A 19,445-nucleotide genomic window follows, 5' to 3' on the forward strand; every position below is an offset into this window, starting at 1 on the left:
CTGCCTTGACGCCACCGTGCCGGGACGTCACACACTGACGTCCCCGTGCATCGTCGTCAAGGCAACGTCACTAGTCCGGGGCCGGCCCGGAGCGGAGAAGAGGGCGTCCTGGTGAAGATGGACAGCCTGGATCGACTAACCCTCCCCACCGGACAGTCCCTGCAGCATAGGAAGTCAAATATGGATGGCCCGGACCAGCTCACCCTTCCTTCCCACCGAGGGGAGGTGAGTAGAAAAAAAAAGGGGGGTCTGGATGATGACGAAGGCCGCAGTGGTCTTCAACCTGCGGACCTCCAGATGTTTCAAAACTACAACTCCCAGCATGCCTGGACAGCCGATGGCTGTCCGGGCATGCTGGGAGATGTAGTTGTGCAACATCTGGTGGTCCGCAGCTTGAAGACCACTGAGAAGGGATTGACAGGCGGAGATGGACGGCCGGGACCATCCCCTCACAGCTAAAGCAGGAAACTTTTTTTTGTTCACTCGAGTATAAGCCGAGGGGGGCGTTTTCAGCATGAAAAATCGTGCTGAAGACTCGGCTTATACTCGAATATATACGGTATTTGATGGGAAGGACTGCACCACATGCATCACTTTATTTCCCAAACCAAACAATGGAAAGAAGGCAATGGACAGTATTATAAGTCAATCAGGCTCGTTATCACCAGTGTCCATCAAATGATGATAGATTCTGCAGAGCAATGTGGCTTTCATTTATGACACAACAGTAGTGTGAACAGAGCTTCAAAACTAAACAGGTGCCATAAGAAAACCCAGCCAGCTGTGCCCTGCACCTACCTACTTGCACCTTCTCTGCAAACTAGGTTGAGGGTACACAATTCAGCCTATACTGTTTCAGTGATGGCCCACACAGAACACCATAAGCCACCATCTTCCACACCCAGATTGTCCTAACCTCAAAACAGTAGTGGTGAGTGGGGCACACAGAAGAAAGAGAGTCTCACAGCAAATATTGAAATGGGCCTCCTATGATGGCGTCTGATGGCATCCTCCACGTACAGGATCTGCTGCATATTTTTGCTGCATATTTTCTGCAGCTAATTTTGCTACCCATTCAAGTTAATAGATTGCAAAATCAGCTGCACAAAATATGCAGCAGATCCTGTATGTGTGAATGTACCCTTAGACAGAAAGATCTGGGTGGAGATTTATCAAATCCTGTGTAGAGGAAGAGTGGTGAAGTTGCCCATAGCAACCAATCAGATTGCTTTTTTATTTTTCAAAGGCCTTTTTTAAAAGATGAAATTGGTTGCTATGGGCAACTGCATCACTCTTCCTCTTCACAGGTTTTGATAAATCTCCCCCATGGCGTTTATTTCCATGTCCCATTGGTCAATACCCCGTCCATTAATTTGTTGACAATGCGTTTCTTACTAATAAAAAAAAGAATGAGGCCAATCAGGTTTGGGCTTCTCTCTACAAGGGTCCCATAGGAGCCGAATCTTCTTCCACCATGGCATGTTTGCCCTTTGTATTGGTCACTTAAATGCTAGCCAAAGCAGCCTAACACCTTCCCCCTTCACAGCAACAGTAACCCTCTTGTATAACTTTACCCAGGACAATGCCTTGTCTCCTAGCCAGTCCAACATAGCCTAAGGGTCAATTCACACGGCAGAATTTCTGCTTGCGGAATTCCACCTCAAATTAAAGCCCATAGACTTCTATGGGATTCCGAACTCCTATTCAACCTTCTGAAATTCCACTTGTGGAATTTCTGCACAGATTCCGCACCAATTCCACAAGCGTAAATTCAGAAGTGTGAATGGGAGTGTGTAATCCCATAGAAGTCTATGGGCTTTAATTTGAGGCAGAAATTCTGCCATCTGAAAAGACCCTAAGGCTATGTTCACATGTCAGAATTTCTGCATGGAATTCTGCATGAAAATTCTGCATGAATTTATAGCCTATACTCTGCAATGGGATTCCACTGTTCCATTCACACAGCAAAATTTCTGCTGCAGGAATTTCATTGAAATGAATTGGCTATAAATTCATGCAAGATTTTCTTGCAAAATTACAAGTAGAATTCCGTGCTCCTGGCATACTATTCCACTCCTCAGGCCACCTGCGCTTGACACCTTTCAGTGGGTGCAAGCTATGGAAGTCAGACTGGTTCCTGTAAATTTTTGGTGATTAGTGTTTAAATTCTTCTCGCATAAAATAAACCTAACACATTAATTTTCCTTTTCTTTTATCTAGAATGATGACATTTTGACATGGTGTGCGAATAAACGGCGGTGTTCACAAGTGAGTGCATATGATGTACAGTGTTAGTATTTTTAGATAAGTAGCCCTCAATACAAGTTTACTGCTTGCCAGGGCCAGTGATCGCACAATCTGAAAGCTGTAGTTATTGAGCATCGGCTGCATATGGAGCAGGTTCTATGTCAGTCAGATGTTTGGAAAGGGTTAAAGATATTGCCCCCTTTGGACAATTCCTATTTCTTAGAAGAGTCACTTGACAATAGGTTACATAATAATAAGCCATGCTCGTACTTCCAGGTTGCCACTTTGGACAATCCTAACTTTTCAGCTGGGTCCCTTGACAGCAAGCTTATTACATTGTGACAATAAGAAGAACGAAGCAGATCACTCACCACGATTTCAGATGATGAGTACTTTATTCAATCAATGTTGACAGTGGCTGTACAGATGTAACGGCAGGGCAGTTGGTCTTAGGGAGCCCCGTCCGTAGCGGACGGGGCTCCCTAAGACCAACTGCCCTGCCGTTACGTCTGTACAGCCACTGTCAACATTGACTGAATAAAGTACTCAGCATCTGAAGTTGTGATGAGTGATCTGCTTCGTTCTTCTTATTGTCATTTTGGATGATTGCCTTGCTGCACCTTTCAGCGTGAGCACCACCAGCGCATTGGCTGATGCGAACAAGCGCCTGAATTACTGACAGCCCTCCGCACCTCACTAGATACTCTTAAGCAGTGCCAGGTGTACTCTATATTTGTGCTTCTTTATTACATAGTGTCCCCAACGATCAGCTGTAATCTGTGGGTAAACCTGGCAGTAAGTGTTCAGCATTTCTGCAGTGCCACAGGGAAAATTAAGGAATACACAGTTAACATTCAAAGCCATGAGCTGTCTGTAATGCAGGTTTCTTTGTGATGCAGGACAGAGGTCTCTGGAGTGAGAGATGCTCTTTGCAACCACTCACAAAGGACCTCCCTCTCTTAAAGGGGTATTCTGCCCATAGACATCTTATCCCCTATTCAAAGGAGCAGCCCAGACATCCGGTGCACAGAGTGAACTTCGCTCCGTGCCGGATGACTGGTGATGCGAGGCGTAGGCTCATAACATCACAGGCACATCCCGTTCATGACGTCACGGCCATGCCTCCTCAGTGCAAGTCTATGCAGACATCCTGTGCACGGAGTGAACTTTGCTGTGTGCCGGATGACTGGCGATGCGGGGTGGAGGCTCGTGACGTCACGGTCACGCCCCCTTCCATAGACTTGCATTGAGGGGGCGTGGCCGTGATGTCACGAGTGCCGCATGGCCGAGATGTCACAAGCGTCCGGCGCTCCGGCAGTGCACCCGACGCTCTGTACAAATGCCGGGTGCAGCAGGGAGATCACGGGGTTCTGCCGCTGGGTAAGGGACAAGATGTCTAGGGGGGGGAGTACCCTTTAACTCAAGAAATTTACAGTAACTTTAGCTTTATTGGTCCTTTACTCCAAAAGGTCCTTTACTCAAAAATTATATTTGCTTGTATGTCTGTCAACACTTGCCAGTAGACATCTTGTATAGATGATGACTAGTATATATTGCCTGAATGTTGATGTATTATCTGGAAAAAAAATTATAACTTTTTACTTTTTAAGCAAAGAGTATCTCATGGGAAGCTTTATATTTCCATCACTACTTCTTTGAAGATATTCTGAATGCACATGTGAGATACATGGAACTGTCGGGGTTATTTATCATTGTGTTCTATTGCTTTTTGTGCTCTACATTTGCGTATTTCTTTTATTTTTGCGCTAATTGCGGGGGTTTTTTTGCCTTTTTTTTCTTTCAAAGTTCTAAAATCCGTCATTTTGACCTTTTGATGTTGCTAGACCATTTTTTGAAGTGACGGATGCCGTGGTCACAAATTTATTATCTGCATGTTTTTAATTTTTGGGCAAATTTTGCTGCAACTGACGCAAAAAAAAGAGAGAGAGAGAGAGCATAAGGTAGAGAATAAGAATGTTTAAAGAATGTTTAAAAAGTTAAAAACTTAAAAAACATGCAAAGGAAAAGTAAAGCAGTTGTCCATATGAAACAATCAGATATATTTTTTAAAGTCTGTCACAATTTCATGTGCCCAAGCTTAAAAAAAACTAAGTGATGATAACATAAAAAAAAAAAAAATACCTGTTCAACTAAAACCTCCGTCTCTCGAACACCAAAGTTTTTTTTTTTTTTCCTGTCCTGCGACAAGGTAAACCACTACTCAAATGTGAGGGGGACTCTCATTGCAGACGTTCTTTTAGACATTAATTTGCCCTAAAATTAAAACTAAAACAGATAAAGCCAAACACACAGACAAACAAGCTCCTCAGAAGCAGGGTAGACATGATCTGAAAGCGGCGGTAGAAAATGATCTGGAAGCAGATCTGCGTGAAATTTATCATGGTCACTGGGACTTTGGAGCAGCACCGCCAAAAAAACCCGCATCTAGACAAACAACAAAAATGATCTAGCCAAGACCATTATTGATAAATAACCCCCAGTATCTTTTTATCACATGGGCTGAATAATGACTATGGGACATTTATCAATGTTTGCTTATGTATTCCCTTTTTTAGTTCTTTTTTTCTTAAATTTTTTTTTGCTTACATGCAACTTATTTATCAACTGGTTTCAGCCTGTTGATAAATTTCTTTCACGTAAGCAAGTTTATTACAATTTTTTTTTGCTTTGGTAGTGGCTTTTTATGCTCCATATCTGAGCTGGAGTAAATTTAGTAAGTTTTTTTATGTGATGCGACTTTTTTACGGCTTTCGCACTTGATAAATCTCTGACCTCTGCAAGTCAAAAATCACTTTTTGCTTTGGTAAGCAATACTTTAATTTTTTGCTTAGGACACTGCACAATCAGAAAAAAGAAAGTAGTCACAAGTGCAACTTTTTTGCGACAATTTGAAGCAAAAAAAAACTACTAAATGCTTTGATAAATGTCCTCCTATATGGATAACAGATGTTGGGTTCCGACTGTTTTTGGTTAAAATTTCTGTAGGCATTGGGATTTACACCCAATTTTCTTTCCGATTTTTAATGGCGTATACAACTGTATCAGTGTCACAGTAGAGATCCTTGGGCCCACCAATTGACTCTAGGACCCTCCAGAACATGTGCATATTCACTTTTAGAAGGTTTACTCCTAGACTACAGAATTGAAGGCTTATCATTAGGATAGAATAATTTGTGTAGGCTACACAAACACCATAATTTGTATAGGCTACACAAACACCAGATTTTGGCCCCACAGACTATTTATATGTAACCAAATTGTAAACTAAGAGGTGTCATTAAAAGGTAAAGTTTATTATAGCATATTAAAGGGGTATTCCAGGATTTTTTATTTTATTTGACTGTGCTACAGGGGCTGTAAAGTTAGTGTAGTTCATAATATATTGTCTTTACCTGTGTGTGATGGTTTTCTCACAATTCTTCTGTGATTTTCACTCCAATATTTATTTTTAACAGCATACAAAATGACTGTTGTCTCAGATTTTTCCCAGGTTGCAATGCGGCCGAGACCTGACTCACTAGTCAGCTGATGACAGGGAGCCTGTCTTCTTCAATGGGTGGAGGGATCACTTGGCGGAAGATAGATCAATCTGCAACTAATGCAACAGCTGTAGGCACCTTGATTGAAAACCACAGGTCTTTGAATGGATGCAGCTCATTTATGTTTCAATGGGTGGGGTGGCAGATGTGTGGGAGGGAGGAAAATGGAATTATGGGATTTGTATTCAAAAAATGAAAAGTCAAACAGGAAATACCAGTTCACAAAAAGCTAGCCACAGTATTATGGTAATCTCACAATATAGCCATTTAGCCCCAAGACAAGTGCAGATCCTTCCTAAGCATGTGCATTACTGTCTGCCAGGTACATACTAAAATCACCTTATGGTGGATAACCCCTTTAAAATCACCAACTAAATACAATGCTAAATACCCAAAAATAATAATGGAGACAAAAATATATAATATAATACACAGATCCAAATTGAGGAGAAAAGAGGATACCAGTAAGGATGCATTCACACCACATTTTTGCAATACAGTTCCCGCATACGTTTTTAATGTGTATACATTTTAAAACCGTATGGATCTGTATTGAAAACCGTATGCATTGACTCTCCTTTAAAAACCGTATGCTAAACAATGCATCAGGTTGTGTCCGTTTTGCGTCTTGAACGGTTTTGTCCATTTTTTCCCAGTACTCAAAACCGTAGCCTACCGCGGTTTTTGGTCCGGGTGAAAAACTGTATTAAACCATATACGTTTTTTTAAAACATGGGAGACAATGGGAACCGTACAGAACCATATGTGCGTACGGTTCCATCCGGTTTGCACCATACGGTTTATGACTTTGCAGGTTTTTTGGGGGGAATTTCAATCAAACAAGTGAAACTTTATTCATAATGGAGTGAAAAGTTAAAAACGTATACGTTTTTTTCTTAAAAAACGGATGCAACCGGACATCATTTTTCAAACTGTATACGGTTTTTAACCGTATATGGGTTAAAATTTGTACACGCTTTGATACAGTTTAATCTGGTTTTGAGGAATCCGTTTTTCATTGAAAACCTGATACAGGAACTGTAAGCAAAAACGTGGTCTGAATGCAGCCTAAGCAAGAAAATCTTATTACTGTCCCTGGAGATAGATCATGCACTCCTTATGGATGCTCGGAGTGCATATTATCTGGACGGCAAAGGGTAACCTATGCACATGTTCCCTGATTTTCTTACTTACTGGTATCCTCTTTTATCCTCAATTTGGTGCTCTGTATTATATTATATATTTTTGTCTCCATTATTATTTTGGGTATTATCATTAGGATAGGCTAACGGTATCAGATTGTTGGAGTTCTGACTCCCAGCACTGATCAGTTGATTGAAGGGGTTTGTACCACATCCCCTTCATTGTTTAAGCCAAGTGCCATACGTTTAAAGGGGTACTTTATATATACACAGTCATTTACCCAATACAAACACACAGTCATATACACAGTCATTCACCCATATATGCACACAGTCATATACAGTCATTTACCCATACATGCACACAGTCATATACACAGTCATTGGGAAAAAAAAGCAATTTCAGTGAGGCTTGTGGGGTCAATTTGGATTCCTGGCAGGCGAACAAACCCAGGAATCAGTGGCTCATAATCATCCAGAATTGGGGTCCAGACAGATAACCTATATGGGGGACAGGAAAAATTGTACTTGGGACAAGGTCACTAATATGGGGGACAGGAATATGTATTGGATGACAAGGCTGCTGTCACGATTCGGCTAGCTGGATGTGGATCCTCTGTGTCAGCGAGGGATTGGCGTGGACCGTGTCGGTGGACCGGTTCTAAGATGCTACTGGTATTCACCAGAGCCCGCCGCAAAGCGGGATGGTCTTGCTGCGGCGGTAGCAACCAGGTCGTATGCATCGGCAACGGCTCAACCTCGCTGACTGCTGAGAAGGCGTGGGTCAGAAGGACGAGGCAGAGGCAAAGTCAGATGTAGCAGAAGGTCGGGGCAGGCGGCAAGGTTCGTAGTCAAATGGAATAGCAGAAGGTCTGGAACACAGGCTTTGGACAACACTAAACGCTTTCACTGGCACAAGGCAACAAGATCCGGCAGGGAAGTGCAGGGGAAGTGAGGTAATAAAGACAGGTGCACAGGTGGAAGCTAATCAGACTGATTGGGCCAGGCACCAATCATTGGTGCACTGGCCCTTTAAATCTTAAAGAGCTGGCGCGCGCGCGCGCCCTAAGGAGCGGAGCCGCGCGCCAGGACATGACAGCCGGGGGCCGGGACATGTGAGTGACTTGGGATGCGATTCGCGAGCGGGCGCGTCCCGCTATGCGAATCGCATCCCCGCCGGCAGTGTCAGTGCAGCGCTCCCGGTCAGCGGGTCTGACCGGGGCGCTGCAGAGAGAGAAACGCCGCGAGCGCTCCGGGGAGGAGCAGGGACCCGGAGCGCTCGACGTAACAGTACCCCCCCCCTTAGGTCTCCCCCTTTTTTTGTCCGGCAATTGCTTCACGTGGGACGAGGACACTGGGAGCGATTGTAGGGTTTCCTCACCAAATGCAGGCAGTTCAGCAGGAGTGGGAATGGGGAGGGAGGGCAGAGGGTGAAGCTTGGCATGGGACAGAGTGTTACCAGGACAGGGGCTATGAGGAGGCAAAGCATACTCTTGATAGGCTTTGGGGAGACCAGGTGTAGGAGGAGGCACCGAGGCTTGCCTGACGGGACTGGGAGGAGACGTGAGGCATTTCTTGTGGCAAGCAGGGCCCCAATTCTTGATCTCCCCGGTGGTCCAGTCAAGGGTGGGAGAATGATGCTGGAGCCATGGCAGACCGAGGAGGACTTCAGAGGTACAGTTGGGAAGGACGAACAATTCAATCTTTTCGTGATTGGGTCCAATGCACATTCAGAGGGGTTCTGTGCGGTAACTCACGGTGCAGTCCAATTTAACTCCGTTGACCGAGGAAATGTAGAGCGGCTTGACGAGACGGGTCTCCGGGATGCAGAACTTATTCACCAAAGAGTCCAGAATAAAATTTCCAGAGGCACCAGAGTCCAAGCAGGCCACGGCTGAGAGGGAGGAGTTGGCAGAAGGAGTAATCCGCACGGGCACCGTGAGACGTGGAGAAGCAGACTTCGTACCAAGAGACGCCACCCCCACGTGAGCTGGGTGCGTGCGTGCGTTTCCCAGACGTGGAGGATAGGGCAATCCACCAAGAAATGTTCGGTACTGGCGCAGTACAGACAAAGATTTTTTTCCCTACGGCGAGTCCTCTCTTCCTGGGTCAGGCGAGACCGATCCACTTGCATAGCCTCCTCGGCGGGAGGCACAGGCGTAGATTGCAAAGGATACTGTGGGAGAGGTGCCCAGGGATCAAGGTCTTTTTCCTGGCGGAGCTCCTGGTGTCTCTCAGAAAAACGCATGTCAATGCGGGTGGCCAAATGAATAAGTTCTTGCAGGTTGGCAGGAATCTCTCATGCGGCCAGCGCATCCTTAATGTTACTGGATAGGCCTTTTTTAAAGGTCGCGCAGAGAGCCTCGTTATTCCAAGATAATTCGGAAGCGAGAGTACGAAATTGGATGGCGTACTCGCCAACTGAAGAATTACCCTGGACCAGGTTCAGCAGGGCAGTCTCGGCAGAAGAAGCTCGGGCTGGTTCCTCGAAGACACTACAGACTTCAGCGAAGAAGGACTGGACTGTGGCTGTGGCAGGATCATTGCGGTCCCAGAGCGGTGTGGCCCAAGACAAGGCCTTTCCAGAAAGAAGACTCACTACAAACGCCACCTTAGACCGTTCTGTGGGAAATTGGTCCGACAACATCTCCATATGTAGGGAACATTGAGATAGAAAGCCACGGCAGAGTCTAGAGTCCCCATCAAATTTGTCCGGCAGGGACAAGCGGAGGCTAGGAGCAGCCAGTCGCTGCGGAGGAGGTGAGGGAGCTGGCGGAGGAGATGGTTGCTGCTGTAGTAGTGGCAGAAGTTGCTGTAATGTGGCGGTCAACTGCGACAGCTGCTGTCCTTGTTGGGCAATTTGCTGCGATTGCTGAGCGACCACCGTGGATAGGTCAGCGAGACTCGGAAGCGGCACCTCAGCGGGATCCATGGCCGGATCTACTGTCACGATTCGGCTAGCTGGATGTGGATCCTCTGTGTCAGCGAGGGATTGGCGTGGACCGTGTCGGTGAATCGGTTCTAAGATGCTACTGGTATTCACCAGAGCCCGCCTTAAAGCGGGATGGTCTTGCTGCGGCGGTAGCAACCAGGTCGTATCCACCGGCAACGGCTCAACTTCGCTGACTGCTGAGAAGGCGTGGGAAAGAAGGACTAGGCAGAGGCAAGGTCAGACGTAGCAGAAGGTCGGGGCAGGCTGCAAGGTTCGTAGTCAAATGGAATAACAGAAGGTCTGGAACACAGGCTTTGGACAACACTAAACGCTTTCACTGGCACAAGGCAACAAGATCCGGCAGGGAAGTGAGGTAATAAAGACAGGTGCACAGGTGGAAGCTAATCAGACTGATTGGGCCAGGCACCAATCATTGGTGCACTGGCCCTTTAAATCTTAAAGAGCTGGCGCGCGCGCGCGCCCTAAGGAGCGGAGCCGCGCGCGCCAGGACATGACAGCCGGGGGCCGGGACAGGTGAGTGACTTGGGATGCGATTCGCGAGCGGGCGCGTCCCGCTATGCGAATCGCATCCCCGCCGGCAGTGTCAGTGCAGCGCTCCCGGTCAGCGGGTCTGACCGGGGCGCTGCAGAGAGAGAAACGACGCGAGCGCTCCGGGGAGGAGCAGGGACCCGGATCGCTCGGCGTAACAGCTGCTAGTATGGGGACAGGAAAACCTGTAGGGGGGACAAGGTCACTAGAATGGGGAGACAGGTTCGCTAGTTTGGGGGACCTCTACTGCAGTGTCGCCTTCTAGGGGGCTCATTACTGCATGACGATGAGGGGGAGGAGGAAAAAGAAAAGTGAGGTCTTCCTCTTCTCCCTCACAACTCTTCTTCTTCAGAGGCAAGAATGGCCATAAATCACTGATTAGCAACTAAAAGGGTGGATAAAATATCACCCAAAAAGGGCTGTCTTTGCATGCTGGGAGTTGTAGTTGTGCAACAACTAAATGCACATTTTTTTAAAAAAATTTTTCCCTCTCAAACTAACCTCTTCCTGTCTATTATCCTCTGTCCCTACCTACTAATCACCGATTCAGACCTTCAGAAGAGACATGGGTCCCGCTCTGCTCCCTGTCCGGACCGGGATGGGGCAGGCAGAGTGGATGCCATGATTTTAAAACACCCACCGTCACCGTGATTGGTTGTCGGTTCCGACCGACCAATCACAGCGATCGGGAGGTGGCATTAGTGTTCCCTCACTACAGGAACTCAAGAGTGATTGGTGCTGACGCAGACAGCACCAACCACTCTCATAGGAGACCACTTTCACAGGAGACACGATTGGCCCGGAAAAGCCGTGATTCGACGGTCAGAATTGACTGGCCAGTCATGGCGATCGCCCAAAAAGGGGGAGGTTGTGCCAGGATGGCTGCCATTAGATAATAGCAGGGGCCCCTTTAGGAACCTAACCAGTGGGAGTGCCATGAATTGGACAGCCATCAATTTTATATTGATGGCCAATCCTAGGGAAAGACTAGATTTATCATTCTTTTCAAACATATGGCTTTTATATGACAATCTTTTTTACTTACTTTTGCTTACATGCGACCTATTTATCAAATAGTCACACGACCTTGATAAATAAATCACACGTAAGCAAAACCCGGGAAACCCGCTTACAAAAGCATTTTTTAAAGCAGAAAAGTTTTCCCTTATGTTAATAGCCAAAGTTCTTTATCTACCATTTATTACCAGTAGCGTTGCTAGAGAGTGATGGGGAGGGAGGGCGTACCGCATAGGGTGACACCCTGACTGGCCTGCCTGGCACTAAATAGCTGCACTCAGACTATCCCGCAACAACCCATCCACCCTCCTCAGAAATAAAAAAAATATTAAAAACATACTATGCCACACCATGAATATCGGTACTCTGGAGGCTTTTTTTGTTTAATTTTGAGCCCACATTTTGTGATGTTGGTGGGCGAAGTTTTGCGTCCCTGCGCTGAGGCCGGAGTTTACATCAAGAAGGAAGACAGCGCAGCACTAACAGGCACATAAACAATAGTAGATATGTAGAGGTTGAAACAAGTGCACTCACTACGTTAGCAGCTTCAAACACGTCAGCTTTACTGAAGACATCCAGGTACAGACAGTATAGGTGCAGGGAGATGACAGGAAAGGGAGGTGTTGCCCGAGAACATCTCCCTGCACCTATACTGTCTGTACCTGGATGTCTTCAGTAAAGCTGACGTGTTTGAAGCTGCTAACATAGTGAGTGCACTTGTTTAAACCTCTACATATCTACATTTGCTGGAATATTTGCTGCTCATGCAAGTTTGCACCACCACCATCAATCCACAGGACAGACTCACTGCCAAAAATGTTTGTGCCACATATAGGTTATTTACGTAGTCTGTTAAAATTCTAACACAATTATTTTGTGCCTTATTCTATTTTAACCCCTTCCCGCAGAATGGCTTATATATTACAACACCCCCCAGGACCTTCTGTCGATGGTCCTGGTCAGCGATCACTGTGATTGGTCCCTGTGGACCAATCACAGTGAATGAGCTGACTGGGGGGGGGGTAAATTCATTTCCCCTGCTCTGCCTGCCGCTAGAAGTCCGGGAAGAGCAGGAGTAGATGACGCCGAGAGCTGCAGCGGGAACCGCGGCACTGAACAAGTACCAGCGCGGCAGTGGGGACCGGCGGCAGGCTCTCAACAGCTGGAGGCACATGGGTTGGCGGCTGCGGCGGCGGGTAAGTGGAGGAGGCGGCAGAGGCATTTGCATCAGAGGCAGCAGTGAAGCTCTTCACTGCTGCTTCTGGTAGTTTCAAAACTACAACTCCCTGCATGCCCTGTGGCTGTCTGGGCATGCTGGGAGTTGTAGTTTTGCAACAACTGGAGGCACACTGGTTGGGAAACATTGTCTGTTTCCTAACTCTGTGTTTCCCAACCTGCCTCCTGCTGTTGCAAAACTATAACTTCCAGCATGCACTGAAAACCGTACATGCTGGGAGTTGTAGTTTTGCAACAGCTGGAGGCGCACGGGATGGGAAACACTAAGTTAAGTAACAAACTCAGTGCTTTGCAACCAGTGTGCCTCCAGCTGTTGCATAACTATAACCCCCAGCATGCACGGACAGCCAAAGGGGTTGTGCCTAACTATTTTTGGGGGGCTTTTTCTCCTTTTACCCCCTATGAAAAGGTAAAGTTGGGGTCTACTCCAGCATGTTATTGTAAAAAAATTACATTTTTTACACTAACATGCTGGTGTTGCCCCATACTTTTTATTTTCACAAAAGGTAAAAGGAAAAAAAGACCCCCAAAATAAAGAGTACGGAAATACCCAATATGTGGGAGTAAAATGCTCTGCAAGCACACAACATGGCTCAGAAGTGAGAGCACCATGTACATTTGAGGTGATTTGCACAGGGGTGGCTGATCGTTACAGCGGTTCTGACATAAACACAAAAAAAAACACCTACATGTGACCCCATTTTGGAAACTAAACCCCTCATGGAACGTAACAAAGGGTATAGGGAGCCTTAACACCCCACAGTTGTTTGAAGAATTTTCGTTGAAAATGAAATTTTTTTATTTTTTTTCACTAAAATGCTGGTGTTATCCCAAATTTTTCATTTTCTCAAGGTGTAATAGGAAAAAAGCCCCCCAAAATTTGTAACACAATTTCTTCTGAGTATATAAATACCCCATATGTGGACGTAAAGTGCTCTGCGGCGCGCCATTGGGATTTTGTAGAAAGAATTTGGCTGGAATTGAAGGCCTTGTGCGTTTACAAAGCCCCCGTGGTGCCAGAACAGTGGACATGTGACCCCATTTTGGAAACTACACCCCTCATGTAATGTAATGAGGGGTTCAGTGAACATTTACACCCCACTGGCGTTTGACGTATTTTGTGAACAGTGGTCCATGAAAATGAAAAATTTTATTTTTCATTTGCACAGCCCACTGTTTCAAAGGTTTGTCAAACACCAGTGGGGTGTAAATGCTCACTGCACCCCTTATTACATTCTGTTAGGGGTTTAGTTTCCGAAATGGGGTCACATGTGGGGGGGTCCACTGTTCTGGCACCACGGGGAGCTTTGTAAACGCACATGGCACCCGACTTCCATTCCAAACAAATTCTCTCTCCAAAAGCTCCTTTTCTTCTGAGCATTGTAGTTCGCCCACAGAGCACTTTACGTCCACATATGGGGTATTTCCATACTCAGAAGAAATGGGGTTAAACATTTTGGGGGGCATTTTCTCCAATAACCTTTTGTAAAAATAGTAAATTTGGGGGGGGGAAAGCATTTTTGTGAAAAAAATATTTTTTTCATTTACACATCCGACCTTTAAGGAAAAGTTGTCAAACACCTGTGGGGTGTTCAGGCTCACAATACCCCTTGTTACATTCCTTGAGGGGTGTAGTTTCCAAAATAGTATGCCATGTGTTTTTTTTTTTTTTCGTTTTTTTTTTGCTGTCCTGGCACCATAGGGGCTTCCTAAATGGGACATGCCCCCCCAAAAAACCATTTCAGCAAAATTTGCTTTCCAAAAGCCAAATATGACTCCTTCTCTTCTGAGCATTGTAGTGTGCCCGCAGTGCACTTGACGTCCACACATGGGGTATTACCATACTCAGAAGAGATGGGGTTACAAATTTTGGGGGGCATTTTTTCTTTTTACCCCTTGTAAAAATTCAAAAACTGGGTCTACAGGAACATGTTAGTGTAAAAAATAGAGATTTAGAATTTTCTCCTTCACTTTGCTGCTATTCCTGTGAAATATCTAAAGAGTTAACAAACATTCTGAATGTCATTTTGTACACTTTGAGGGGTGCAGTTTTTATAATGGGGTCATTTATGGGGTATTTCTAATATGAAGACCCCTCAAATAAACTTCAAAAAAGAAATGTTCCCTGAAAAATTGTGATTTAGAAAATTTTGTGAAAAATAGGAAAATTGCTGCTATACTTTGAAGCACTCTGATGTCTTCCAAAAGTAAAAACCTGTCAACTTTATGATGCAAACATAAAGTAGACATATTGTATATGTGAATCAATATATAATGTATTTGGTATGTCTATTTTTCTCTCAAGCAGAGCGCTTCAAAGTTCGAAAAATGCTAAATTTTAAAATTTTTCATAAAATTTAGCAATTTTTCACCAAGAAATGATGCAAGTATTGACAAAAATTTACCACTAACATAAAGTAGAATATGTCACGAAAAAACAGTCTCGGAATCAAATTCATAAGTAAAAGAATCCCAAAGTTATTATAGGGGTTATCCAGGAAAAAACTTTATATATATATATATATATATATATATATATATATATATATCAACTGGCTCCAGAAAGTTAAACAGATTTGTAAATTACTTCTATTAAAAAATCTTAATCCTTTCAGTACTTATGAGCTTCTGAAGTTAAGGTTGTTCTTTTCTGTTAAACCAAAAGAAACCAAAATGGCTAACAGCCACAGCTGGTCCACATTACATATATCCACCAACAAAACAGAACCAGACTGTGTTTAATATATGAATACAATTTATTAACATATATGCAAAAGATGACATACATTTAAAATGAGAAAGAATAAAAAACGGCACTAGAGTCACAACCGCAGAAGATGGGAGACGGCAGGATGGAAGTCAATACATGGAGTGCATAATATACAGGGGGAATAAGCACGGTATCTTAATGGTACAAAACATGTGGGACTGGTTGACAAGAACAGTCAAAGAATAAATAATCTTTACATTTCAAGAAGTGAAACCAATATACCACAAAAGTAATTATATAACCTGTGAAAAGACATGGAAAAGCTAAAAATGTTAGACAAACCACACAAAAGGTCCTCCTGCCATGCAGACACACACCTGCCAGCTCCTACCCCAACGTACGTTTCGCCTGTGCTTCGTCAGGGGGCGTGTGACTTTTTTTCTTCATAAATAGCGACTTTCGCATTAGATATATACATGACCACTGCAGAGTAAAAAAATATATATTACTACGTGAGCAGATTTCAGAAATGTGCTTTGGAATAAGCAAAAATCAAATAGTCGCAGCATTTATAGAAAAGTCACACGTGTGCAAGTACATGCAACTTTTTTACGCAAAAAAAAATCTACTATGGAGCTTGATAAATCTTCTATAAATTCTGCTCCTGATGCAGACAGCACGAGTCTCTAACCAGATGTACTTAATTATATACAGTAAAATGACCAAATCTGCATTTAATTCCCAGATGATGTTTTGGTATGTGTGTAATTGTCCTTTCCATGTATTCTGTGATAACAGAAGCTTATCAGATATAAGGGACTTATCTTACCTGAGGTCCTTCTCTTTTATCTTTGGTGGTCTGAAACACAATGACTACAGCTTTTCTCAGACACCCGGGGGCAGTTAAAAGGGTTATCACAACAAACCAAACCAAGGAGATATATCATGATGTTTGTGAAGTGAGGAGCTTAAAACCATGGGAGAATTCAAGAAATTCTATTTTAGGTTCCCAGCAGGAGCTTATCAGATGACTTTAGGTAAATATCATGGGAAGATTTTATTAACTATTCTCAGTGATTGTTCAGATGCATTCCTATATTATGAATTATAGATAGATATAAGTAGCAGATTTTATTTTTCTGCCTTTTTCAGGCTATGTTCACAAGTATTTTTTTATACTCCATTTATCATCTTCTGACTATTGCAATATTCTTTTTCCAGTGTATGCAACCATGCATGGGTGAGTGGGACGTCATGACTAAACAATGCCATAGGAAATGTGAGGTAAAGATTACTTACTTTCTGTCTAACCTATACCAACTGTAGCTAAACAAAAGTAGTTGTTAACAATGGTGATGCGTTAAAAATTCACTGTTTTATTGATACATATATATATATATATATATATACTTCCCAACATTGAAATTGCAGTACCATGAGGGTCAAGCCATTAGGTTATGCAAATCAAGGACGTAGCAGGCGTTGCTGATGTGGTGACCCAGTTGATGAATTTAAACAATTTTAATACATTTTTGAGACACTTTAATTCATCAGTAGTGTTGATGACTGCTAAATCGTCTTCATACTGCTAACACATGAAAACAAAGTATAAAGTATAGTTCTACTAAAAAGTGGAACTATAAATGTAGCTACTATAACAGAACATTGATCTAAGTGGAACTAAGTGGATATGTTAAAATAGTTTTATAGGGGTTATTCCAATAAATTTTCCTCTAACGAAAGTGCATAAGAACAAGAATTTATCAGAGCTTTTCAAGCAAAAAGAAAAAGAAAAAAAAAAAAGGAAAAGAAAATCATGTGGAGGAATAAAGCTTTTTTTTTACTTTATGCTTGAGAACCACTTATGAATAGACACTCTTATATTCTTTGGCTATTTGATGATCCATATTGGTTCTAGGACCTAAGCATTTGCATATGTGAGGAGCCTCTGGCAATAGACGTGCTAGGTGTGCTGCTATTGCTTTATGTATTTTCCTTAATATTAATCCCTATCCACCAGATAGGAGATAACTAGCTGGTTGGTGGAAATCTGACCATTGGGACCTCTTATGATCAAGAGAACATATGCCCCCTTTCCCTTATGTGAATGGATTGGTAGCTTGCATGCCCAACTGCCGCTCTATTCATTTTTTATGGGACTTATTAGCAATGTTATCTCCCATCCAGATAACATTTACAAAATGGGGCCAAAATTCTTGATACCCTTTCACTAAAGACAGAATAAAAATTCACTGAAAGTAACTGATGAAAATCAAACATTGCTTTTAAATTATGCTTCAACAAAATCATTTTGAAGACCAAAATAATGAAACCGGCCTGAACAAAAAAGATTGTCCCCTCAACTTAAAGGGGTCTCCGGTGAAATCCTTTTTTCTTTTAAATCAACTGGTGCCAGAAAGTTAAACAGATTTGTAAATTACTTCTATTAAAAAATCTTAATCCTTCCTGTACTTATTAGCTGCTGAATACTACAGAGGAAATTATTTTCTTTTTGGCATTCTCTCTGATGATATCACGAACACAGTGCTCTTTGCTGACGTCATTATAATAATAATAATAACTCTTTATTTATTGTTATTGTTTATTTATTGTGGAAGTCAGCAGTGCTAACCACTGAGCCACCATGCTGCCCTTAGCATACAACTGCTATGCACGGTTGCTAAAATGGAGATGTCAGCAGAGAGCACTGTGCTTGTGATGTCATCATTGTTCCAAAAAGAAAGGAATTTCCTCTGTAGCATTCAGCAGCTAATAAGTACTGGAAAGATTAAGATTTTTTAATAGAAGTAATTTACAAATATGTTTAACTTTCTGGCACCAGTTGATTTAAAAGAAAAAAGGTTTTCACCGGAGTACCCCTTTAAAGCAAATGTTATATGTTGCTCAGTACCTCATCCTGATCATGTACATCTAATTTTTATGTTTCTGCGAACTGCTCAGTGAGGTTTCTGTCCATGCAGAGGCATGGGGCGTGTCCCTCTCTTTTCCTCACTGTGATGACTCCTCCCCTTCCTCCCCCTCCCTCACTCTGCTCTGACTCACAGAGGGCCGGGAGCAAGCACAGCAGCCCTGAACCTGCCTGCAGCCCTGTCAATCACTCATGGTGTCCATGACATGTCGATGACCACTGGACACTGCAGGACTGGTATGTGTCCCAGGATGCAGGGGGACCCCTAGTGGCCACTTTTTTGACTGGCTTTTTCAGTATGAAATACTGAAAATTTTCTGATCAAAGCAATTGCAAAACATATTGGGCCTCATTTACTATTTTCCGAGTAGATTTTGTAGGGTTTTTTGTGCCCCATGTGTCGTGCGCCAGCATTTCTGGCAAAAAAATCCAAAAAAACGTACTAACTTTCCTATTCACTTAGAAAACCCTACAAAGGGGTGTGGCTATTAGGAAAAAGGAGGATGTCTCCCTGAAAAAAACTCAATTTTGGAAAGAAACCTACAAATTTACTAATGTTTCCACATAAAATGTGGTGAATTTGAGCTCTGGAAAACTCGACAGCTCAGAGCATGTGTAAAAAGAACAAAACGTAGGGGAAATGGTCATATACAATAGTAAATACCATAGAAAAAAACCTGTCGGAAACAAAAACCCACAAAGAAAACTATACTCCACTCTTAGTAAATGAGGCCCATTGTTTTTGCATGCTTTATAACATTGTAACATATTAGAAGTTATTGTATCTGACAGTGCCCATTTAATATTTTGTTGCACAACATTTTGAGGCAGTCACTGCTAGCAAAAGATTTCTGTATTTTTTAATGAGACTTTTGCGCTTGTCTACAGGTATCTTGGCCCACTGCTCATAAGATACTACTCTAGTTGTGCTAGGTGTGAAGGTGTCTTCTCCAGACTGTTAGTATCAGCTCCTTCCAAAGATGTTCAATAGGATTCAGATCAGGGCGCATAGAAGCCACATCAGAGTAGTCCAATGTTTTGCTCTTTTGGTCGATTTTAGCAGTATGTTTTGGGTCATTATCCTGTTGGAGGACCCATGAACTGTGACTGAGACTAAGCTTCC

At 43.4% G+C, this 19,445-nt stretch overlaps 1 protein-coding gene across 1 annotated transcript in view; it reads left to right on the forward strand.

Annotated features, from left to right (window-relative positions):
• Positions 1-881: 881 nt before the first annotated feature.
• The window catches only part of LOC130361812 (anosmin-1-like), a 69,276-nt gene continuing 50,712 nt past the window's right edge, over positions 882-19,445 (forward strand). The window contains exons 1-3 of the mRNA XM_056565321.1: positions 882-931; positions 2,221-2,268; positions 16,615-16,677. Of these exons, the coding sequence (XP_056421296.1) occupies positions 16,618-16,677 (60 nt within the window). The 5' untranslated portion in view covers positions 882-931; positions 2,221-2,268; positions 16,615-16,617. The remainder of the gene's footprint in view (positions 932-2,220; positions 2,269-16,614; positions 16,678-19,445) is intronic.

This window comes from Hyla sarda, chromosome 3, assembly GCF_029499605.1.
Source record: "Hyla sarda isolate aHylSar1 chromosome 3, aHylSar1.hap1, whole genome shotgun sequence".
Lineage (NCBI taxonomy): Eukaryota > Metazoa > Chordata > Amphibia > Anura > Hylidae > Hyla > Hyla sarda.